The 25,924-nt window shown below is 45.2% G+C and overlaps 1 protein-coding gene across 1 annotated transcript; it reads left to right on the forward strand.

Moving 5' to 3' along the window:
* LOC105464279 (C-type lectin domain containing 19A) lies at positions 1 to 25,551 on the forward strand. The gene is made up of 5 exons (XM_011712009.2): positions 1 to 218; positions 13,380 to 13,545; positions 18,432 to 18,525; positions 21,895 to 22,027; positions 23,307 to 25,551. Exons 1-5 carry the CDS (start codon positions 131 to 133, stop codon positions 23,384 to 23,386), a joined length of 561 nt encoding a protein of 186 aa, XP_011710311.1. The 5' UTR covers positions 1 to 130; the 3' UTR covers positions 23,387 to 25,551.
* Positions 25,552 to 25,924: the final 373 nt, after the last annotated feature.

Genomic DNA, 25,924 nt, shown 5'->3' on the forward strand with positions numbered 1-25,924 from the left:
AGTCCATCCAGTCTGTCCCAGCTCCTGCCAGGCTCCATCTGACCTTAGGAGAGCAATCCTGGACCCAAGCTCCAGTCAAAGAGCCTCTCTCATCTACTCAGGCTGGGAGGTTGCTTTCTAGGAGCTCAGGATGCAAAGGTGGACACTGTGGGCTGCAGCCGTCCTGACCCTCCACTCTGCACAGGCCTTTCCACAAACAGACATCAATATCAGCCCAGGTAAGTGCAGGGACCAGGGCTGGGAGCAGGTGGAGAGGCGTACACTCTCAGGTACTTATTATATCGGTGAGGCCTGGCTGCTTCTGTTGGAGGGTTGGGGTGCCCTGACCCGAGTCTCCTCATAGCTTTCCCCCTACCACCTTTATCATGGGCACTCTTCTAGGCCCAGACACAAAAAGTCCTGGGTTTAAATCCCAGTTTTGCAGTTTACAAGCTGTGTGACATAGAAGAACTTTCTTAACTTCTCTGAGCCTCAGCTTCTAGAAAGTCGGGTCACAGTGGCATTCTCTTTGCGCTACTGTGCAAGGCAGATGAGATAACATGGAGAAAGTGCTTTGCACGGTGTCTGGCACTACAGAAAGGTCTGAACATGGTAGTTTTGGGAGGGATCTGGGCCCCAGCCCCACCTTGGCTGCGACAGCCTTCCCAGGGAGCTTTCAGAGCTGCTGCTGTTGCCACCAGAGGTTAGGTGTGCAGGGAGGGACACTTGTCCCTCTAATGGCCTCCCTGGAGGCCTGGCCCAGCAACACCAAGCCTTGTGGGGCATCCCCAGGGATGAGAACCTGTTGGCCTTGGGAATGTGGCCTCCCAGTGTCCCATATGGAGGATGAAGGTCTTCACATGAGCTCAATTTCTTCCACTTTGCAATAGGAAGGCTGGGGTACTCATTCTGGGGGACCCTCATCTGCATAAGAAGAGTTCTGAATCCCATAATTTGGTGGCCGAGAGTCTTGACTGTCACCTCTACCAGGTTCTTTCCAGGCTTGTTTAAAAATAATAATATTAGCAATATCAATAACAACAACTAAGACTCACATGACCCTAGTTATGTGCCAGGCACAGTTCTAAGCCCTTTTCAGATATGAATTTATTTAATCCTCATAATAACCTTCATATATGGATTTATTTGTCATAGCAATGGCAGAGATATCATTTTTAAATCCCCATTCAAGTAAAACTAATAATGAAATACTAAGATGGAGATTCTCATAAGGCCAAATTATTAGGTTGTGATACTGTTAGGGTGAATTTAAACAGTGGGTTGATAGGGTTGCCAGATAAAATACCGGTAAATAAATATTAATAAATTCTTTTTTAGTGTAAGCATGCCCCAAATATTACATGGGATGTATTTATATTAAAAATTATCTGTTGTTTACCTGAAATCAAATTTGACTAGATAGCCTTCTTTTCTTTTCTTTCTTTTTGTTTTAACTCTAGCTTCCTTAGTGGTAACAATAAGGGATAGTCTTAGTTCATTTGGGCAAGGGGTTTCAGGTCTGTCCTAAACTCTCTGAGTGTATTCTTCAGCTCAGGTTGCCAGAGCAAAATATCACAGACTGGGGAGCTTAAGCAACAAACATTTGTTTCTCACAGTTCTGGAGGCTGGGAAGTTCAAGATCAGGATGCCGGCAGATTTTGTTCCTGGTGAGGACTCTCTTCCTGGCTTGCAGATCGCCGCCTTCTCACTGTACCTGCACATGGCAGAGAAAGAGAAAGCTCTGGTCTCTTCTTCTTATAAGGGCACTAATCCCATTTAGATGGGATCCCATCTAAATCTAATCACCTCCCAAAGGTTCCACCTCCCAACACCATCACATTGGGAGTTAGAGCTTTAACATACGAATTAGGTGCAGGGAAGAGGAGAGACACAAACATTCCATTCATAACAATGACTTGCATCCTTACTCTTGGACCTCAGTTTCCTCACCAGTGCAGTAAGCAAGCAGCAGAGAAGATGAACAAAATATTCTTGCAGGCTGCCTTGTATATCCCAAGATCTTGCCTTTCTGCCCAGCAAAAGTGGGAAGGGGCCAAGACTGAGTTTGAAAGCGGGAGTAACTAGGTTACTCAGTGTTCTGTCCTTCACTAGCTTGTGCCCATGGGAACTCTCTGAGACTCAAGTATCCTCACCTCTCTGAGCCCCAAGTGGGGATAGCAAGGGTCCCTATCAAGGGTTTTGGAGATCTTCAATGAGCTCATGCAAGTGAAGTGCCTAGCACACAGTAAGCACTTGAAAAATGAGTTATTAACATTACTATGTTTGTCACCGTGGTTGTTGATGTTATGCCAGAATTGGCCAGGAGACAGTTTTCTGTTCTGACAAAAGTCTTCAACATTGAAAGGAACTTCTGAACATCAGTCCCCAAGCCTCATCCCTACTCTATAGATAAGGGTACTGAGATTGTGTCAATCTCAGCTACCTGGGAGAGCTCAGAGTGTGGAATTGGAAGGATGGGTCTTAGAAATCCACTCAGCCCAACCTTTCCATATTGCGGCTATGGAAACTGAGGCTACAGAGGCCAATTGAGCCAACCATGGTCATCACTGTCCAAGAGGCAGTTCTACTGCTTCTCAGGTTCCCAGCCCTACAGGAAGCCCAGTTTCAGCCTATGCAGATAGATTCTCTAGAGGAAAGTGATTTCAACACAGAGGGAATGTGTGTGAGTTTATGGGTGCATGTGAGCAGGAGCATGCATGTTGGTATGTTGTAGGGAGGATTTAGGGGTCTCTGTGGGCCCCGGCAGACCATGAGAATACATGCACCTCCAAGGCCCTCCTTATTGAGAATGGGCTTGGTTTTTCATCTTCTTCTGTGTACCCCCAGCCTTTAGGTACAATGCATAACAGGGCACAGGTCATGGGTCATTCATCTGACTACTCCAGACCTTTCATCACCCACTCCCTGCATATGCAAACATATGCAAATAGCACAACTTGGCCACCGCCTATGTTTTGGAGGAAAAAAAAAACTCTTTAGACATCTCTTAGAGACTTGGGAGGATTTAGACAGACTAAATCCTTTTCCCGAAACCTTTTCTCTGAACCTGCCTTTGATCTCATTGTTTAAGTGGATTAATGAATGTAAAGTCCTCAGAACAGTGTCTGGCACAGAGTAAGAGCTACATAAACATTTATTATTCTTCTTCTACCATCAAAAAGTTTCCTTTCCCTGACTCCTGAGCCCAAGAACTCTCTGTAGCAAAGGAAATTTATAGCAAAGTGTTTTGAAGCTCAGGACCTGCTTCTGCAGGGCTTCAGAAGCGTAGATGGGGAATGAGTCAAGTTATGCAGCCTCTCCCTCAGCCGTCCAACAGCCTGGCATTGCACTCTCAGCTCTGGGAAAGGTTCTGGGACCCAGACTGTTTCTACTGTAATAATATCTAATACTTACTAGAATCCCTACCTCTGAGCTGGAACTGGCTTTTCTGTGAAGTAGGCACTATGATCATGCCCATTGTACAGATGAGAAAACTGAGGCACAAAGAGCTGAGTTTCCCACTAGGACCATCTGACTCCAGAGTCCAAGCTCTGAACCTGGAGCATAGAGACCTAGGCAACAGTGTTCCTACCTCCTAGAGCAGCCCAGATCCTAAAGTGTCCCTTGGACATTCTGTCCAGTTGCCACTCCTCTATGGTCACTTTGTACATACTTCTAGAATACTTAGTATGCGATGACTCTGCCATGTGCAAGTTCCTTCTTCCAGACTGGGAGTAACCCGAGGACACAGACCTTAAGCCAAATAGGCACCCAGGAAACATCGACTTATTTGTTTAATTAATTGTTACATTTGGTGTTTAATAGATTTATTTCACAAATGAGAAAACGAAGACTGGAAAGAAGATATCTTTTAGAGGCGCTAGTCTGTTCAGGAGTTTCTGAATCTGTCAGACTCAAGTCTCGATACAGTCTCAATCATGGCTCTGCCACTTTTGAGCCAAGAGAGTAAGTGACTTACCCTCTCTGAGCCTTAGTCTCCTCATCTGTAAAATGGGGATGATATCGATACTCCCTCCTAGGCTGATCTCCAGGAGTCACATACTAAACACCCAACGAATGGCTGCTATAATTAGCAATATAAGAAATTGCCGGCCGGGCACGGTGGCTCAAGTCTGTAATCCCAGCACTTTGGGAGGCCGAGGCGGGTGGATCACGAGGTCAGGAGATCGAGACTATCCTGGCTAACATGGTGAAAACCCGTCTCTACTAAAAATACAAAAAAACTAGCCGGGCGTGGTGGCGGGCGCCTGTAGTCTCAGCTACTTGGGAGGCTGAGGCGGGAGAATGGCGTGAACCCGGGAGGCGGAGCTTGCAGTGAGCCGAGATCACGCCACTGCACTCCAGCCTGGGAGACACAGCGAGACTCCGTCTCAAAAAAAAAAAAAAAAAAAAAAAAAAAAAGAAATTGCCTAATGCTTTTCCCCCTGTTTCATGTGGTCTCAAGAGTGACTCACAGAAGGGGCAGCAAAGCTTAGACAGGAGAGACATGGAGCCACCAGTTTCACTTCCCAGAGCCAGGGCTCATTGTGAAGGAGGCAGTGGAACCCGTAGGACAGCAGGAGGGCAGCGAGGGTGACCGAGTCCTCAGAACGCAGCAGCCACCTTCCCAGAGTCTGTGACACTCTTTCGGCCCCCGGGAGTGTCTGGGGCCCAGTATGGGGACCTGGTGGACAAATGTGGCCCCTGAGCCTCCCCACCTCCCCTCCTGGCTGGGTCCCAAGACTCATCTGAAAAGGCGGCAGCAGGGTAGTGCGTTGGTGGGTGGCTGGATTGGGGCCAGGGGAGCCAGCAGCCAGATTGAGTAGGAAGGTGACAATTTATTCCTTTAAAAAGAGTGGGGGTAGGGGGGAGCCCTGAATTCCACTGATGTGTTTTCTTTCCCTAACAAGCTCAGAGCTCCCAAAGGTTTTGACCCCCACCCCAGCTGGGGGACCTTGGGGCCCTCTCGTGCTGCTAATTGAAGGAAAAGACCAGGTGGTTTGGCCTCCTGGTTTCCAGAGCAACAGCCCCTTTGTGCATCTCCTCCCCTCTGCCTCTCTCCCTCCACTCTCCCTCCCCCACCTCCAGTCTCATCTCTTCCCTCCTCTCCTTCTCAAGTTCCCAGCCATGCTAAACCATTTCTAATTCTCCAGTGCTCCATTCGCTCTCACACCTCCAGACCTCTGCACACGCCGTGCCCTTCCCCTGGAACACTCTTTCTCTAACTCTTGTTCATCCTCCGGGGCTCAGTTGAGACAGCACCTCCTCTAGGAAGCCTCCCAGATCTCCAGGTCAGGGTTGTGTTCCACTTTTAGGGGTTCTTGTGGCAACATCCTCTTTTCCCCCATCCAGGAAGGGAACTCATGATGCCTTGTCATAATCACCTGTGGGATCCTTGAAGATGGGGACAGGGCAGTCACCAATTCAACTAGGGAGAGAAAGTGGCCAACAACCAGTTTCCAAAATAATCGAGGGGGCTGCTCCCTGAAGTTTTTGCTGGCACGACACACATCCACAAATTACATGTTAATGACATCTTTATTTTTGCACTGCTTTTTCTTTCTTTCTTTCTTTTTTTTTTTTTTTTTGAGACAAGGTCTTGCTCTGTTGCCCAGGCTGGAGTATAGTGGTATGGTCATAGCCTGCTGCAGCCTGGAACTCCTGGGCTCAAGTGATGCTCCCTCTTCAGTCTGTTGAGTAGCTGGGACTAAAGGCATGTGCCACCACCTATGGCTAATTTTAAAAAAGGTTTTTTTGGTAACGGTGGAGTCTTGCTACACTGCCCAGGCTGGTCTCACACTCCTGGCCTCAAACAATCCTCCTGCCTTTGCCTCCCAAAGTGCTGGGATTACAGGCATGAGCCACTGCACCTGGCCTGTGCTTATTTTTCTTAATTTTGGTCTTCATAGACCATAAGGCTTATGAGGTCAGAAGGCACATCTGTGTAGTATACCGCACAGTATCTTCAACTTGTAACCTACTACCTGAGACCAAGTAGTTGCTCAAATAGTACTTGTTGAATGGATAAAGGAATTAATGAAGGACCAGACCATCAAGATTGGTGTAAGGAAATGGGCTTACATGCAGTGGGACTCTCTAGGTTTGGGGGTAGACTGGCTGGCTTCAAATCCCAGCTGGGAGCTGTGAGATCTTGGGCAAGTTAGCCAACCTTTCTGTGCTTTGGTTTCTTCATCTGTGAAGTGGGGGTGATAGTGGCACTACCTGGTAGGATGTGTGAAGACTGAGTGCATTTTTCTGTATCAAGCATTTAACACAATGCCTGGCACACAGTGAATGCTGAGTCAGAGCTGGCGCTGGCTGTTGTGTTGCCATGGTTACCTGACTGTCAAGCTCTAAAGCTAAAGAAATCCCTTCACAAGAGACAGATTAGCAGAGGCTGGTTTGGGGTCAGGCTGATGAAAGGCCTTCTATTCCCAATTCCTTAAACCCAAGAGGTAAAGGAGGAGGGGGAAGTGCCGTGCAGGTTGGAGTTAATGATCATCTCAGCGCAAGCCAGCGCTCTTTTCTGCCTCCCAGGTCCTCCCAATTAAAGGCCTTCGCCTGCCCTGTTGGAAAGGGGAGTAATTGAGCAGTGACCTGTCACAGCCCCATTTTCTGGTATATTTCACCCCTGGCATCCATAACCACCATTTACTCGATGGAGAAAACCTAAAGGACTAGAATGGGGAGGCGGGGTGTCAATGGTTCAAGGAGCTTGTTTTCCACTCTGGGAGGAGCAGACAGGATTGGAGGCCGGGGTTCTTTTTGAAATATCCAGTCTTTAGGACCAAGGACCCCTTTCCCCTTCTCACTCCACTCAGCCCCTTTCATTTAATTAATTATTCATTCCTCTTTGCCAGGCTCTATTCAAATGAGAGAATGAATGAATGAATGAATGAGTAATTCCACAGGCTCCATCTTGAGTAATTCCACAGGCTCCATCTTTCAGTCTGGCACACTATAGACCAGGGCTTCCCAGATTTTCACGTGTACAAGAATCACCTGGGGCTCTTGTAAAAATACAGACTCTGATTTGGAAGGCCTGGAGTGGGGCCTGGGAGTCTGAAGGTCCCAGGCGATGCTGAGTTTGGCCTTCGCAGCAATCGTTGTCCTAAACAATATGCAAAACCAGGATCTGGCAACCTGTGATTTCAGGACTTGGTTAAAAAAAAAAACTCCAGGAACGCCATCGCAGCGTCAGGACCCCTGGTTTCAAAGGCATGAGTTATGCACACAGCCTTCTCACTGTTTTCCCAACAGGTTGCCCTCAAGAAGTGGTGTTTGATTCCCTACATGTATTTATGCATTCAAGCCTAGTCATTGTGCACTTACTATGTGCCAAGGCACCAGGGGGAGAGGAACGATCACAACAGATGCTGATGGGGATAGAGGAGGAATGTGTGAATGTTGAGGTGCAAGGGGCTCTAAAAGCATCTATCAGAGGCTCCTACCTCATCTTCCCTGAATAAGTCACTGTGCAGCAGAGACTCAAAGGAGAAACAGAACTGGCTGCAGTCAGGTTAACGGAATGATCTGCAAAGGTCTGAACGTGTCTTTGAGAAATGGCAAAAGTGTGGGCAAACCTGGGGCACAGAGTAAGGAGGGGGCGGATGACGGAGAATAAGCGAGGGGCAAGCAGTTCCCAAGGGCAAAGGGAACACCTGCAGGGCTTCAGGGAAATGAGGTCAGGCTGTTCCAAGGAGGAAGGACGCCTCCGGACCTGGGAGGTGAGACAAAGCAGGAAGAACAGTGAAAAGGTGTTGAGAAGGTCTTCATGGAAAAAGGTCAAAAAGAATGCAGAAGGAGAAGAAAGAATGAACTGAATTTAGGAGACGGAATAGACATGACATGAAAATTGATGGGTTGTAAGGAGAGGAAAAAAGAGATTATTTTTGGCAAATTATCCAACATGCTAAGAAATTCTGAGCAATGCCAGCCAATTCTTGTCGATTTTGTCTCATCCCAGCCAATCCTAGATAGAGTAGTTTATGTCAAAAAAAAACATGCAGGTAGAGTCAATGTAACAGACGTCCTAAGTTGGATCTGAGCACAAAAAAAGGAAAACACTGAGTAACGTCTGGAGTTTAGGTAATCATGTTGTACCTGTGCTCATTTCTTAGTTTTTTAAGATGTTAACATCAGGGGAAACTGGGTGAAAGGTATACAGGAACTCTCCACACACTATCTTTGAAACTTCTAATTTTTTTTTTTTTTTTTTTTTTTTCAGACAGGGTCTTGCTCTGTCACCCAGGCTAGAGTGCAGTGGCACAATCCCAGATGACTGAAGTCTTGACCTCTTGGTTTCAAGTGATCCTCCCACCTCAGCCTCCCAAGTAGCTGGGACTACAGGCACATGCCACCACGCCTGGCCGATTTTTGGTAAGAGACAGGGTCTCATTATGTAGCCCAGGCTGGTCTCAAACTCCTGGGCTTAAGCGATCTTCCCACCTTGGCCTCCCAAAGTGTTGAGATTATGGGTGTGAGCCACTGCACGCAGCCTAATTTTTAATTTTTATGGGCCATAGTAGGTATATATATTTACAGGGGACATGAGATATTTTGGTACAGGCATACAGTGTGTAATAATCCCATCAAGGTAAATGAGGTGTCCATCACCTCAAGCATTTATCATTTCTTTGCATTACAAACACTCCAACTATATTCTTTTAGTTTTTGTTAAATGTATAATAAATTACTGTTGACTGTAGTCACCCTGTTGTGCTATCAAATACTAGATCTTATTCATTCTATCTAACCGTATTTTTGTACCCATTAACCATCCCCACTTTTCCCCTGCCTTCCCCACTAACTACCCTTCCTAGCTTCTGGTAACCATCATTGTACTTTCTGACAACTTTTCTGGAAATCTAAATTTATTCCAAAATAAAAAGTTCATTTTAAAAAAAGAGGTAGAAGACAAAGAGAGCGGAGACTACACAATATGGTGATTTTGAGACTACGAACTCTTCCCACTACTGCCCTGCAGAAAGGTCACGTGAACATCTGCAAACATCCTGCTAAAGTTAGACTGGACTTCCAAGGAAGTGAGGGGGGTCCCCAGGGGCCAGAAACCAAGATAGAGATAGAGAGTAAAGCAAGCATATTGCTCCAGAGCCCTGAGTAGGGCATCAGCCTCCATAATGCCTGGACTGGGGTTTTAACACCTGCACGGGATAGGAGGTGAAGTCAGAGCTATCTGAAGCAGGAAATTGAAACTCGAACCCTTTCTTAGTGCAGAAACTCATGTAGAGTTTCATCTTCAGTGGAAGGGAAACTAGGGGGAAAAAATCCTCCTACGGTCAGAGAGAGATGACAAAGAAGTTTACTTCATTCTAAACTCAGGGGAGAAAGTGCTAGACTTCCCTTCTGCAGACTTCTTCAGTGAGGTCCATGTCGTTAAATTTAAACACAATGTTAAAGCAATGTCTTCAGTACTTTTAAGCCATGGGCTAGGATTAGTAATACATTTTAACTCTAAAATTAGACAAATGGCCCACACTATACTTCTCATTAGTTGCGGGGGCTGTGTCTTAATTTTTGTTAAAGAAAATAGGAACAGGCTAAGAAATGTGAATGTTTGCTGTGATGTTTCATGTTGCTGTGCTGTGGGGTTATTTTACATTTTTGGAGTCCTGCCTTCCATCTGGGGAAGGGTTTCTCAATCCTGGCACTTCTGACATTTTGGGTTGGATCATTCTTCGTTGTGGGGAGTTGTTCAATATAGGATGTTTAGCAGCATTCCTGGCCTCTACCCATTAGATGCCATTAGTACCACCACTTCCAGTGGTGATAACCAAAAATGTCTCCAGACATTGTCCAATGTCTCCTGGCAAGGGGCAGGGATAAAATTCCCCCTCACGGTTCGAGAGTGACCAACCAATTTCAGTTTGTTGGGAACTGTGGGGGTACCGAGGATGTGGGACTCTCAGGGTTATTGTTGTTGTTGTTATTTTGAGTCAGGCTCTTGCTCTATCATCCAGGCTGGATGGAGTGCAATGGCGTGATCATGGCTCACTGCAATTTTGATCTTCCGTACTCAATCGATCCTCCCACCTCAGAGTAGCTAGGACTACAGGCACACTCCACCACTCTTGGCTAATTTTTGTATTTTTTATAGAGACGGGGTTTTACTGTGTTGCCCAGTCTAGTCTCAAACTCCTGGACTCAAGCAATCCACCCACCTCGGCCTCCCAAAGTGTTGATATTGAAGGCATGAGCCACCACACTCAGCCAAGACTCTTGATTTTAAAACTGGGATGGTCCTGGGCACACTAGGATGGCTTGGTCACCCTACTTTCATCTCTAATATGAGTATTTAGGGTGCCAAGTAATTTTAGGACAGGTGGGAGTGAGAAAAGTGGTTTATCACCAGCAAATACTGAGTCATCCCAGTCACTCCTGGACAAACTTATCCAAGTTCTCACGGATGAGCGTCCTTGGTTACTGAGTGGAAAGAAGGTAGAAATGATTCGCTGATTCTTATCCATGCTAACGGAGAGACTGCTAAAAAAGTGAACCCAGGCAGCAATTCAGTGTAGCCTTTTTGTGTTGTAGGCAGTGCTCAAAAGTCCCCACAAAGAGCTCAGCAACACCCAGTGTTACAAAGGGTCCATCAACTCTCTTGGCCATTGGCGCTTTAATGCATCAAGGTGATGTCCTCCTAGACCAATGCTCTCCATCAAGAAAGGAGGGACCTGAGTTCCAGAAAAGGGTAGGGACAGGCCAAGGTGCTGTGCCCACTTACCTCCCCAAGCAGAGCTCCTTCTTTTTGCCATATAGAAGAGGATTAAGAAAGCAAATTCTGAACCAACAGGCTCCAGTTTGGATACTGGCATGTATTGAAAGAGAGTTGGCCAGGATTGACCAGGAGGGGTGGGGAGGTACCCCTGGGCAGCACAGCTGCTGGGGTTGGGGAGAGGCTGTTCTGGTCAAAGGGGAAAGGCCAGTGGCACTGACCAGGCCTGAGAAGCATGGCCTGGAATCTACCTGCCTAGCATAACTATCTTGATAAAAGCAACTGTCCCTTTCTTTCCCCAGAGAAATGCACAGAGGTGCACACACACTTTTAATTTTGCATTTGATTTTGGGAAATTCGCTGAATCTCTGCAGCCCATCGGTCTTGGTTATAAAACCCTGAGCTAATCATTAAGAACCAAACATTGTGTAATCCACATATCCCAAGTATTTGGTGAATTTATTTGGCCCAATCAGTTGACCCAGTAACTCCATGAAGCAGGTGCTATAAAGACCGTGAACTATTCTTAGACCTGCTAATTTCCCATCATGAAGCATCATGCCAACTTTATGAGCAAGAACTTTGGAGTCAGGAAGCCTGGGTTCAAATCCTTACTATGCCACTTACCTGCAGGATGATCTTGGGCAAGTTACTCAGCCTGCCTTAGCCTTAGTTTCCCTATATGTGCTTGGCATACAGGTAAACTATAACAAATGCTCAGTGAATGTTGTTCACTACTTTATTACTTCATGAGCTCAGCCAACCACTATAGTGGCTTGAAGGCAAAGATTCCACTAAAGGGTGACCTTCACCCACCCTTGAGTGGATGGCTACAAAAGGGACCCCAGAAATCATCTAGTTTGAAGGTCAAGGTGGGAAAGAATGGGCCAGCATCTCACAGCGGGTCACATACAGAGCTGGGGGTAGGACCCAGGCTTCTCAACCCCAGTCTAACAGATTCCACCCCTGCCCACTGCCTGTCTTCATGGATAAGCCATCCAACCTAGTATGAGAAAGGTTCTCAGCTTGCCTGTGTCCTCTCGCCAGTCATCCTGAGTCGTGGTTTCCAAAAAAAGTATCTCTTAAGAAGCTTTCAGGGGGGCTGAGACTTGAGAGAACTTCACTGTCTCAAACATGGGGTTTTTAAAAATTTGTTTCTTTTTAGAATTAAGAACAAATGCTGAACTCCAGGAGTTCAATGGGCAAAGATATAAATAGTCTTGGCTACAGCTTGGCAATAAACATGCGGAAAAATGTGCAGTCTTGCCAGATAGCCCAGCATTGCAAATTGAAACAAGATAACCTTTTTTTGCTTATAAAATTTGCAGATTGCCATGAAAGTGATAACACTGAGCTCTGGCAAGGGCAAAGTGAGATGGGCACTCTCAAACATTAACGTGGGAGGATAAATTGCTTTCAGGAGACAATTTAGCAAATTGTATTAAAGCCTTAAAAAATCTCTCCTCAGAAAATCAGCAGAAATGCCAAAAAAGCTTTATGCACAAAGCTGCTCATCTCAGAATTATTTGTAATAGTTAAAAAAAATAGAGAAGCTATCTAATTATCTAAAAATAAGAGAATGATTAAATAAACTCTAGGAGAGCCACTCAGTAGAGGATTCAAGAGCTATTTAAAACAATGTTTATAAAAATGTATAATAACATCGAAGAAATGCTTATACTCTTCAATTTTTAGAAATCAGAATACCGACTGGTATGCAGAGTACCATATAATCACATTACGTTAAAACATCACTACATACAAATGTGACATGAGAAAAAACCGTATCAAAGCATTAACACTTTCCAGGTGTTCAATGATGTGCATGTATTATTTTTATAATTTAGTAAAATGTAGGTATGTATATGTTTTTTGAACCTCAAGCATAGAATTGCATAGATCATAATGGGACATGTTTTACTTTCACTCTTAAAAGTATGTACAGGCGGCCGGGCGCAGTGGCTCACGCCTGTAACCCTAGCACTTTGGGAGGCCGAGGAGGGTGGATCATCTGAGGTCAAGAGTTCGAGACCAGCCTGACCAACATGGAGAAACACCGTCTTTACTAAAAATACAAAATTAGCTGGGCACAGGCCTGTAATCCCAGCTACTCGGGAGGCTGAGGCAGGAGAATCGCTTGAACCCGGGAGGTGGAGGTTGCAGTGAGCCAAGATCGCATCATTGCACTCCAGCCTGGGGGACATGAACAAAACTTCGTCTCAAAAAAAATTAAAAAAAAAATTATGTACAGGCAGGGCTTGGTGGCTCATGCCTGCAATTCCAGCACTTTGGGAGGCTGATGCGGGAGGATCACTTGAGCCCTGGAGTTCAAGACCAGCCTGGTCAACATAGTAAGACCTCGTCTCTACAAAAACAAAGCAAAACAAAAATCGAAAAATTAGGCAAGCATGGTGGGGCACACCTGTGGTCCCAGCTACTCAGGAGGCTGAGGTGGGAGTATCACTTGAACTGGGAGTTGGAGGCTGTAATGAGCTATGATCAAACCACTGCACTTCAGCCTGGGCAACAGAACGAGACCCTGTCTTTAAAAAAAAAAAAAAATTAAAATTAAAAGATTGTAAAGGAAAGAAAATAGGTACTAAGTTATGGAAACAATGTCAGCACTGCCATCCTTCCTCCCAGTCTGTTTCCTCTCTGCCCCCAGCCCTGCCAGAGCTGCCCCAGCCTTCCCTGTGCCCCCTGTTCTGGATGGAGTTCAAAGGACACTGCTATCGATTCTTCCCTCTTAATAAGACCTGGGCTGAGGCCGACCTCTACTGTTCTGAGTTCTCTGTGGGCAGGAAGTCTGCCAAGCTGGCCTCCATCCACAGGTAAGTGGGATCCCCAGTCCCCCATAGTTCAACTAAGCACCTCTTTGGGAAATGGGATGGAAAATGGTATTTCCAACTGGCATTTCTCTTTGGTAATTGAAACTATTTGAAAGAAGTGGAGATGGAGTCTTGCTCTGTTGCCCAGGCCACTCTCGAACTCCTGAGCTCAAGTGATTCTCCCCGCTCACCCTCCCAGAGTACTGGGATTATAGGCATAAGCCGCAGTGCCTGGCCAATTGAAGCTACTTTTTAATCCAACCCAATTTCTCGCTGAAACCATCCTTGGCTATAGAAGGCAAAGCATTCAGCAGGGGTAGCAAACAGCATGCTGGAAGATCCACCTTTATAAGTGTCAATCTTGTGCTGTCTTCTGCTCTGTATCCTGTGATACAACTGATATACTACATATATAAAGAATATGATGTAAGGAATATAAGAAATCATAACTGACACTTATTTGCTACATGTTTTATGTACATCATCACATTAAAGCTCCCTCAAACTATATCACATAGGTATCTTCATTTTACAGATTAGAAAGGTGAGGCTCGGAAAAGGTAAGTAACTTGCTCAACATGACACCGCTCTTAAGTGGGAGAAACCAGTTTTGAACGTGTGGAGTCAGATTCCATAGCCCACCCTCCAAGGCCTCCTTCCACATTCCTCTGTCTCCGAAGCCCCAGCCACACTGACCATCTCAGAGTTCTCCAATTTGGTCCAGCTCTTTTACTTCTGCATACTCTTGGGCATTCTATTCCCTCTGCTGGGAATTCCATCCCTATCTTCTCCAGGTAAATACCTCCTCAACCTTCCAGACAGCTCCGACAATGTCTCTTCACTCAAGTCACTTAATTACACTCACTGCCCAGCTCTCCTGGGACACTCCCTTGATCACAGCTTAGCTACCTTTTCTGCATCTGACTGCCCTGCTGATTTGTGAGTTTTCTCAGGCCAGGTGTGATGTGTTCCATTGGCACCCAAGCTACAAATTACAATCTTACCTCTGTTCTTCAAGAATCTCAGAAACTACTGAAAGGGGGTTGGTTTTTTTTTATGTGTAGAGCCATTGACTTTTGTTAAGAATAAGGAAAGGGGGCCAGGTGTGTTGGCTCATGCCTATAATCCCAACCCTTTGGGAGGCTAAGATGGGAGGATTCTTTGAGTCCAGAAGTTCAAGACCTGCACAGGCAACGCAGCAAGACCCGTTGCTACAAAAAAAAAATTAGCCCGACGTGGTGATGCACACCTGTAGTCCCAGCTATTCGGTAGTCTAAGGTGGGAGGATCACTTGAGCCCAGGAGGTTGAGGCTGCAGTGAGCCATGTTCACGCCACTGCACTCCAGTCCAGGTGACAGAGCGAGATCCTATCTCAAATAAAAAAAAAATAGAGAAGGGGTTCTTTATCTTAGTTTCCAAATGCATCTTGAATCCACACATCTCTTCCTCCAACAGATGTGTTGAACAACCAGTGCATTTTCAGTGGGGCTGAGAAATATACTGAGACAGTCAGGGTCCAACCAGGAAAACCAAAACCACTACAGGTATCTAAAACAGATAATACAGGCAAGTGCTGGAAGCTCAGAACTTAAAAGGGAGTAGTGAGGCAAACTAGAGACACATAGGAGCAGAAAGCCAATTCCATGCCTCAGTGGGAGGGCAGGCCAGTCCTATGGGTGCTGGAGCCACGGAGGAGAGGCAGCCTCTGCCAGAGACTCCCAAGCAGAGGGGGAAAGAAATGCTGTAGTTTCTCCCTCCTACCCATCTGCCAATGACTCATAAGTGCCTTCCATTAACTGAAAGCCGGCTAACATGGAGTCCTATGAAAGACATTCTTCAGGGATGAAATCTGCTATGAGAGCACAGCACAGTACAGAGTTGGCACCTGTAAGGACAGAAGACGTCAATTCTCAAAGAATTCCTAGCCTGCAGAGGAAAATGAGATCTATGCAATAAAAAGCGAACGCAGAAGTGATTTCAAATCAAGGCTTTTCTCTAGACAGCCCTCGTTGAAATTGCAACCTCAACTGCATCAGAAAGACCTTGAACATGGAGAATCAAACTAACCAGCCAGCCCCTGGGGGAAGAGGAACTTTGGGCTACAGGTGGTCAAGCATTGGATAGAAGATATTCATGGAAGCTTTCCTGGAAGTACTGGTCCTGGATCAGGATCTTGAAAGATTGGGAAGCTTAGGGAATGAGGGCAGCAGATGTTCCAAATGAAGAAAGCTGTGGGGGACCGTATGAGCATTGATTAAGGGCATTAGAGTCAGGCAGTTCCAGATTCTAGTCCCAGCTCCATCACTTCCTACCTGCACGATCTTTTTTTTTTTTTTTTTTTTTTTTTGAGACGGAGTCTCGCTCTGTCGCCCAGGCTGGAGTGCAGTGGCCGGATCTCAGCTCACTGCAAGCTCCGCCTCCCGGGTTCACGCCACTCTCGTGCCTCAGCCTCCGGAGTAGCTGGGACTACAGGCGCCCGCCACCTCGCCCGGCTAGTTTTTTGTATTTTTTTAGTAGAGACGGGGTTTCACCGTGTTAGCCAGGATGGTCTCGATCTCTTAGACCTCGTGATCCACCCGTCTCGGCCTCCCAAAGTGCTGGGATTACAGGCTTGAGCCACCGCGCCCGGCACCTGCACGATCTTGACCAAATCACTTAAACTCTAAGCCAAAGAATTCTCAACTTGGAAATAGCAATAATCACACTGATCTTTTAAAGTTGTGAGGCATTAAAGGTGATCATGCATCTAAAGTCTTTATACAGCTTTTGGATAACTCTATGCCCAGCAGTAGGAGTCGTTATTATTTTTATTAATTACAATACATTACAATTCTGCCTCAAGGAGGCCAGTTTTTTTTTTAACGTTCCATTTCAGTTCATCTTTCTGAGAGTGAGCAAGGCTTGTCTCACTCTTCCTCTTTCCTTCCTCTCTTTTGCCTTTCCTTTCCCCCAAGAGTATATGTCAAGTAACTCCCTGCATGTGACTGGCTGGAGCACTGTGTTAAGACAAATTCTGAGTGCCAGAATTCTAAGCGTTTCTAATCTGGAATTAATTGGCAATCAATTCCACTTCACTAACACAAAACTAAAGAGAATAAATATGGGTGCTTTGATTTACTACCAATGCCTCAAGAAAAAAGAAACCTTCTAATGGTGGGTATTTTAGATTAGGTGGCAGTCTTCAGAGAGCAGTCATTTGGAAGAAGCTGACGGGAGCAGATACACTTTATGGCAACATAAAGGGTACCTCAACATAGTCCTGTTTTGAAGTGAATTATTGAAGTTGATGAGAGAAGATACACGTTGTTGGAACACAAAAGGTACATCAACATGGCCCTGTTTTGAAGTGAAGTATTAGATCTATGGCTGGTTATTATCATTCTGTATTGACTTCTTTGACATACTAAAGTTCACCTTTTAGTGGCATGTGGAAGCCAATAGTGGGAATCATTTGTTCCGTGGGATCTGTCATCTGGATCTGTGAACGATATGTGAAGTGTGCCTACCAGTTGTCCATTTGCTGTCACATCCCTTGCCCGTTCTTCTAACCTCTACAAACTACCTTTTTCAGGCTCATTGATATGGGCCCTGGACGAGAAGTTGTCTTGGCTTTCCTTCAGCATCTTCAATGCAGCAGCTCCAAGTTTTGTGTCCAGACATGGCTACAACCTAAGGAGAAAGGGCAGTGCTAGAAATTTGGGTCTTCTCTGCATACCTCCCTCCTTTCATCATGGAGAAAAATATTTCCAAGATGTCCCCACAAACATTGCCTTAAATCTAACTGGCCATGCTTGGTCATATGGCCAGTGTTAGCTGCAAAGGGAGCTGGGAAAATAAAAGTTGGCTTTTCCGGGTCATAATGAAGGCAATGGGGTAAGGGATTAGGAATGGCTATGGGATAGACAACCAGTAGTATCTGCCCCAGTGCCTGTTTGTTGTGAGAATGAAATTAAAATTAGTTCACGCACATAAAACACTCAGCACAGTACCTGGCGTGAAGTCAATGCTCAAGAAACATTTTAATGATAGGATGAAAATAATTATGTGTTCATTTCTCTACTTCTCTGTCTGTTTATCAATCTATCTATTCATCTATCCATCCATGTATTCATTCATCCACCCACCCATCCACCTATCCACCTACCCATTCATCCGTTTGTCTATCTATCCATTCATCCATCCATTCATTCATCAATCTATCCATCCATCTCTACTTCTTTGTTGTTTTTGGCAGTGGACTGTCACCAGGGTCCTCCACTGATTGCTTTGGATGGGTGAATTATTTGATAAGCTCTTTGAAACAGAGGATAAGAATCCCCTCAAAAGACACTCATGACTTCTAAGGATGGTAGGTTGTTAACTGAGGGGCCTGGTTTTGCTAAGTGGGCAATGCAAATTGAAGCCTAGAACTGAGTTTCCCAGGAAAACAGAGATTTTGGAGATGGTATGTGAAAAAAGACTAGGAGAGAAGGGGATATATTATAAAAGGGCAGTGTAAGGAGGGTCTTTGAGAGAGAACAGAAATGACTAGTGGCAACTTTTATTTATTTATGTAATGTGTACAATGCAATATAAACTCCTTTCATTGTCTCTTCAAGATATCTTCAATATAATCCACTTCATTTGCTAGTGTTTTTGAGACGGATTTAAATTTTAAGGGATGGGTAGCAGTACTGAGTCCTTCTTTGAACTGGCATAGGTCAAATCCAGAGATGCCCATGTAGGACCGGCCACATATGGGTGACTTAATGAAAAATGAAGGCCAAATTGGATTATATCATCTATTTACTTTGGTCCAGGAAGGTAAACAAGGATTGCTTTCAATTTTTGACTCTATTCTATGAAAAGAGGCAATGAGGAACTAGCTACTATGTTTCTTAAATTCACAGCTGGGAGGAGAATGTCTTTGTGTATGACCTCGTGAACAGCTGTGTTCCTGGCATTCCAGCTGACGTCTGGACAGGCCTTCATGATCATAGACAGGTGAGAAAGCAATGGCCATTGGGCCCCCTTGGAAGCTCCAACCAGAATTCTATTTTGATTTAATAAGCTTTTCACATTGGTGCCAGGTCACAGCTATGCACACAGCACACAGAGAGAAATCAGACACCAAGACGCCACAGTTAGAGCATGACCAATTTGTGAAAGACATTTAATGATGTCCTACTAAATGATGGGAACAGATAGCATGGTCAAAGAAAACCTGTTTGGCTAGGATTCTCTTAAAAAAAATAAAAGACACTAGGCGGAATGTGGTGGCTCACACCTGTAATCCCAGCACTTTGGGAGGCCGAGATGGGCAGATCAAGAGGTCAAGAGTTCAAGACCAGCCTGGCCAACATGGTGAAACCCTGCATCTACTAAAAATACAAAAATTAGCTGGACACGCAGTGGTGGGCTCCTGTAATCCCAGCTACTCAGGAGGCTGAGGCAGGAGAATTGCTTGAGCCCAGGAGGCAGAGGTTGCAGTGAGCCGAGATCGTGCCACTGCACTCCAGCCTGGGTGACAGAGCAAGATTCCATCTTGGGGGAAAAAAAAAAGACACAAAAACGTGATTAGATGTGCAACAGATGTTGGAGGGGAAATATTTGTGAACGAAAAGGAGGAAGGAGGCATAAGTAGGCAGGGAAGGACGTCGGACAACACTGTGGGTCTAAGACATGTGAAAGGAGATCATAGAGAAAGGACTGGGTAGGGAGAGCCTCAGGTCACAGCACAGTGCTGAGAAAGTCTTGGCTAGGCCAGTGGGGAGTCCCCAAGCAAAGATGCCCAAGAGTGGAATCCTGCGCTGGGCAGGAATGCGCCAGCACCATTACCCCGACATGCTGAGTCACTCACTGGGAACAGCCTGGAGGAAGCATGTCTCACTGTGAATGCAATGGTAGCTCCAAAGAGGCAGAGGCATGTCCTTCTCACAAACAAGGCAGCGAATCCAAGGTGGCAGGAGAGCTAGAGCTGTCCATCAACTCTGCTTTCTGCTGGTCCTCCTGAAGGTGAGCTGGGCAATGTACTTCTGTGGCTGCCACAGCCTTCCTGGGTAAGAGATATTTAAGTCAGTGTCTAATGGGTAAATAGGAGTTAGCCAGAGATAGTATATTCCAGGTAAAGGGAACAGCATGGGTCAACATCCTAAGGAAGGGGAGGTCGTGGCACATTCAAGCAAGTTAATTAAGGAAGACCATTGTGGTTAGGGCACAGAGTGGGGTAGGGGTGGGTGTATAATAAGGCTGAAGAGAGTAACTTGAACCCTCTGCAATGTCATAGCAAACTCCACCTGGAGATTTTTGTCCTCAAACTTTTCCTGGGCAAACTGCATACTGAGTCTGTATTTTGCATGCATACTTCTTGCGTTGCTCAGGGCACTATAGGGAATAAGGTTCCAGTGCCAGTTCCTGTTCTGCCGCTTACTGGCTGGTAGGTGACTTTACACAAATTAAAAATAAACCTCTCTGGGCCTCAGTTTTTGTGTCTGTAAAATGGGGATGAAAATAACAGTGCCTTGTGAAAAGAAAAACAAGTGAGCTAATGTATGTAAAGAGCTTACCGTGGTGCTTAGCATACTAAAAGAACTCATTAAGGATGATGAAAATTGCTGTTAAAGTAGCAGAAGTAACAGTGTGGTCAGACCTAACATTTTTTTTTTTCTCGAGATGGAGTCTCGCGGTCAGACCTAACTTTTTTTTTTTTTTTCTTGAGACGGAGTCTCGCTCTGTTGCCCAGCTGGAGTGCAGTGGCACAATCTCGGCTCACTGCAAGCTCTACCTCCTGGGTTCACGCCATTCTCCTGCCTCAGCCTCCCGAGTAACTGGGACTACAGGCGCCTGCCACCAAGCCTGGCTAATTTTTTGTATTTTTAGTAGAGACAGGGTTTCACCATGTTAGCCAGGATGGTCTCGATCTTCTGACCTTGTGATCCACCTGCCTCGGCCACCCAAAGTGCTGGGATTACAGGAGTGAGCCACCGCACTCCTGTCTTTTTTCTTGAGACAGGGTCTTGCTCTGTTGCTCAGGCTGGAGAGCAGTGGTGCGATCACAGCTCACCACAACCTTGAACTCCTGGGCTAAAGCAATCTGCCCAATCTAGGCTCCAGAGTAGCTAGTACTACAGGCAGGAGCCACCACACCTGGATTTTTTGTTTTAATTTTTGGTAGAGACAGGGTCCCGCTATGTTGCCCAGGATTGTCTCCAACTTCTGGCTCCAAGTGATCCTCCCACCTCAGCCTCACAAAGTGCTGAGATTACAGGCATAAGCTATCATGCCTGGTGATGTTTTAAATCAATAGACTTCAACTGGCCAGAACACATAGAGAAGTTATAATTTTAAAAACACTAAAATGTCCATTTATAATAGCAACTCTAAAATTGGATTATAACTACATTAAATGAGAGTTAAAGAAACTTGTATTAAAAGACCTAATAATAATAATAACAAAAAATACAGGAAAATTCCTTTTTTTCTTCTTTTCAGAGCTAGGCACCATGTGTCAGGCATTGTACTAAGTCCTTCACGTGCTTTAATTTGTTCAACCCTCACAACAACTCTCTAAAGGATATATTAATTCCACCATACAGATGTGGAAACTGGGGCTCAGAGAGGTTAAGTAACTTGCCCAGGTTGCAGAGCTAGGCAGCGGGTGGACATAGGACCACAAGCTCTAGTCTCTCTCTCAGAAGTAGCATGCTGTTCCCATTATATGACGTGAGCTCTGTAATCATCAGTGCTTTGGGGTTACTTTTCTTAAAACTTAAATAAATGGAGAAATGGCTCTTGTTCCTGGACAAGTTGCAAAGATGTAGTTCTTTCCACAGTTAATTTGCACATTTATTGCAACACCAATCAAATTCCCAACAGGACTTTTCTTGCAATTGGACAGAGCAGTTCCACCTTAGGCAAGAAAAACACGGACTATTTAGACAAAAAGAAAACAGATGGAGAGTGACTCCCATCCACTGGCAAAGTGTAGTAGTTAGGGGTCTTGGGTACTTGACTCAGATAGACCTGGGTTTGATTCCCAGCACTAATACTTTATTTGCTGTATGAATTTGAATAGGCCAATCTGAGTCTCAGTTTTCCTATCTGTAAAATGGGGCTGATGATGCCTGCTTTTCAGAATGGTGAGGATAAAATGAGTAAAGTGCCTGGCATGGCACATAATAAGCCCTCAACAAATGGCAGCTAGTAATAGTAGTAATAAGAGCAGTAGTATCAGATTGGTAGCAGTAGTATCAGATAGCAGTAGCCTCAGTGAGGACATCTGTGCAGAGGTGTTAAAAATTGAGTTGCTGAGATGTCTGAGCTGGAGCTGGCTGGCTCAAATGCCTGATCTTCTTCTCCATGGAACCCTCCCAGGAAGGGCAGTTCGAATGGACTGATGGCTCATCGTATGACTACAGCTACTGGGATGGCAGCCAGCCAGATGATGGTGTCCACGCGGACCCAGAAGAAGAAGACTGCGTGCAGATATGGTACAGGCCTACCAGTGGTGGGTACCCCTGAGACCAAGGCTCTTGCAGGGGTGCTTGGGAGGCATCACAGGGCCTGAGACTGGCAAATTGTTCAGCACCTTGAAGACCAGTTGAGGTCACTAGGGTGTTGCGGGCATGGCCATTCTCCACAGTGGATATGCTTTAAACAACATTAAATGGGGTTTGGTTGACACCTAGACTCCAACTTGGATGAGAAGACATTATAAATAGAAGCATGGGGGGAAGAAGACTTGCATAGAGAGTAGTCAAGGGGTGGTGCTTCCATGTCAGCTCACCAACACACCAAAGTGCAAGCCCCTTCCCCAGGCTTCTGCTACTGAATATTAGAAGCAAGCCACACCTGGGGTGGCATGAAGGTGTACATAGTGACAAGAGTATAGACCTGGATTCAAATTCTGGCCTCGTTGCTTTCTAGCTCTGTGTCCTTGCAAAGAATTACTTATGCTCTCTGAGATGGTTTCTTCTTCTATAAAATAGGCTTAATAATTTGTCCTACTTACAGGACTGCTGTGTAGATTGAAGGAGGCACAGTTGATATAGCACTGTGGCAAGACCATGGACTTGGGAGTTGACTGCCCTTGTATGAACCCCCGCTCCACCCTTAATGTGTAGCCCAAAGAGAATGCCTTAACCTCTTGGTGCCTCAGATTCTTCATCTTCAAAATGTGGCTAATGATACTTAACTCACAGGTTAATGTGAATAAAAAAAGAAGATAGTGTTCATAGAACAGCTGCCATGCTCAGTATTCGGTATTAGCAATCACCAGCATCATGATGAATCATCACTTTCATACCAGTCTTAATAGAAACAATATTCCCATTTTGCCGATGAGGAAAATGAGGCTCAGAGAAGTTCAGCAACTTGTTCAAGGTCACACAGCAAGCTAAGTAGTAAAGCTGGGTTTCAAACCTAGATCTACAGAGCTCCAGACCCAGACACTTAATTGTTATTCCCTCTTTGCTCTTTTTTCTTTTCCTAATTAGGGGAGGGAGGTAGAGAACAGCTTATTTTCCTGGGAGCCCTCCCGGAGCCTGGTAGCCAGAGCTGGGCCAAGCCTCTGGCTGAAGTTCGTCCTCCCATCCAAGGTGACAAGCCGGGATCAGCTTTATGCAAGAGTAAGGCTGGACACCAGGCTTGTCAAGTATCAGCAAGAAAGGGCTGCCAGTGTAGACACGAGGCCTACTGGGGAGGGCTTTTACTTCAGAGGAGTGGTGGGATTATTTTATCTTGGCGGATGGATTTTCACCCAGACTCTCTGCTTCTTTCCCTCACAGCTCTGAGATCGTGGAATGATAACATCTGCAGCCGGAAGTTCCCCTTTGTCTGCAAAATCCCATCTCTGACCATTCATTGATCCTGTCTCGTCCTACTGGTGTGAGGGCAACTCCAGTATCACCTTGTAGCTGTAGGCAGTGTAGAACTGACATTGAATACATGCAAAACAAACATGGGAGGTTAATCTCTTGGACAGAGACTTTAAACAAGCAGATCTTAATTATACAGGGTGGTCGCTTGGCCAAGTGACGGGAAAGCCAGCTCAAATTGGCTTAATTAATTTTTTTAAGTTTTTTGTTTGTTTGTTTGTTTAATTGGCCCAAGTAACAAAAGTGCAGGGGTTGTTCTGATTCAGAGTTGAATCTCACTGGCCTGGCTCAGGTCACATGCCCACCCTGAGGCAATCACTTTGGCATATGCTAAGTGACTAGCTCCTGCTTAGCTGCACATCTTTGGAAAAAATGGGGTGGGAGTCACATCATCAGAGGGGCTGGGAGTGGGGGAAAATGGGAGGGGGTGTTGGTCAAAGGATACAAACTTTTGGAAACAAGATTAATAAGTTTGGGAGACTTACTGTACAGTGTGGTGACTATAGTTAATAATAATGTATTGTATTCCTGAAATTTGCTAAGAGGGTAATTTTTTTTTTTTTTTTTGAGACAGGGTCTCACTCAGTTGCCCAGGCTGAAGTGCAGTGATGCAATCACAGCTTACTGCAGCCTCAACCTCCTGGGCTCAGGTGATCTTCCCACCTCCAGTCCCTGGAGTAGCTGGGACTACAGGGCGCTATAGGCGCGTGTCACCACATCTGGCTAACTTTTGTATTTTTTTAAAATAGAGAAGAGGTTTCATCATGTCGTCCAAGCTGGTTTCAAACTCCTGGGCACAAGGGATCCACCCACCTCTGCCTCCCAAAGTGTTGGGATTACAGGCATGAGCCACTGCGCCCAGCCAAGAATACATCTTAAATATTCCCACCACCACATGGGCTCAAAGATGAGGCTCGTTCTTCAAAGGAAAACAAAAATATTACCAAACTCATAAATTGCTGGTGGGAAGGTAAAATAGTGAAGCCACTGCAGAAAAGTTTGTCAGTTCCTCAAAAAGTTAAACATAGAATTACATCTGATCCAGCAATTCCACTCCTAGATCTAGACCTGAGAGAATTGGAAACAGGTATTTAAATATAAGTGGTTGGCTGGGTGTAGTGGCTCATGCCTGTAATCCCAGCACTTTGGGAGGCTGAGGAGGGAGGATCACTTGAGCCCAGGAGTTGAAGACCAGCCTGGGCAGCATAGTAAGGCCCCATCTCCATAATAATTTTTTTTTTTTTAAATTAGCTAAGCATGGTAAAGCACATCTGTAGTCCCAGCTATTTGGGAGGCTAAGATGGGAGGATCACTTGAGCCTAGCATATCAAGGCTGCAATGAACCATGATTGTGTGACTGCACTCCAGCCTGGGTGACAGAGCAAGACCCTGTCTCAAAAAACAAAAACAAAAAAATACGATCACAGCAGCATTATTGATAAAAACAAAAAAAAATGAAGACAACCCAAGTGTTCACCAACAGATGAATGACTAAACAAATGTGGTCTATTCATAGGGTGGAATATTATTCAAGCATGAAAAGGAGGGAAGTAACCATAGATACTACAACCTGAATGAACCTGAAAAACATTATGCTGCCAATCACAAAAGACCACATGTTGTATGATTCCATATATATGAAATATCCAGAATAGGCAAGTCTGTAGAGACAGAAAGTGGATTAGTGGTTGCCAGGGAATGTGTGGAGGGGGAATAGAAAGTGAGTGCTAATAAGTATGGGATTTCTTTGTGGGGTGACCAAAATTCTCTGCAATTAGACAGTGGTAATCATTGCACAATATTGTAAATGTACAAGAAGCCACTGAACTGTACATTTTAAAATAATAGTTAAAATGATACATTTTACATTATATGAATTTTTTTGTTTTATTTTTTGGAGACAGGGTCTCACTCTGTTGCCCCGTCTAGAGTGCAGTGATGCAATCACCTGTCACTGCAGCCTCGACCTCTCAACTCAAGTGATCCTCCTGCCTCAGCCTCCCAAGTAGCTGGGACTACAAGAGCACACCACCTCTCCCAGCTAGGTTTTCGTATTTTTTTTTTTTTAGAGACAGGGTTTCCCCATGTTGTCCAAGCTGGTGTCAAACTCCTGAGCTCAAGTGATCTGCCTGCCTCAGCCTCCCAAAGTGCTAGGACTACAGGCGTGAGCCACTATGCCTGGCCCATTACATGAATTTTATCTCAATTTTTAAAAATGTTACCAGAAGACAGAATGCATGCCAGGCAGGAAAAACAATAGATATTTATTAGCAGAAAGGACATTGAACAGAGAGGCAGGAGGCCTTAGTTCCATTTCCAATTCTATGAGCCTTGTTTCTGCTTTGGTATGGACTGGGGAACCTAAAAATCTGGGCCCTCCAGGACCAAAAAGGAAGCACAGAGAGATTAAAATACACACACAAAAAAATCAGTTGGCATTTGGTAAATTATGCGGCTTCTCAGATTTTTGCAGGAATATTCTTCTGAAAAGGATGTTAAAATGGGACTTTCCTATTGCTTCAGAATTG

This window comes from Macaca nemestrina, chromosome 18 (assembly GCF_043159975.1).
Source record: "Macaca nemestrina isolate mMacNem1 chromosome 18, mMacNem.hap1, whole genome shotgun sequence".
NCBI classification, from domain to species: domain Eukaryota; kingdom Metazoa; phylum Chordata; class Mammalia; order Primates; family Cercopithecidae; genus Macaca; species Macaca nemestrina.

Coding starts and splice junctions, on each gene's coding strand:
- LOC105464279 (XM_011712009.2), top strand. CDS start 131: ATGCAAAGGTGGACACTGTGGGCTGCAGCCGTCCTGACCCTCCACTCT. Junction 18,526..21,894: donor GCCTTCATGATCATAGACAG/GTGAGAAAGCAA, acceptor GAACCCTCCCAG/GAAGGGCAGTTCGAATGGAC. Junction 22,028..23,306: donor ATGGTACAGGCCTACCAGTG/GTGGGTACCCCT, acceptor TTTCCCTCACAG/CTCTGAGATCGTGGAATGAT.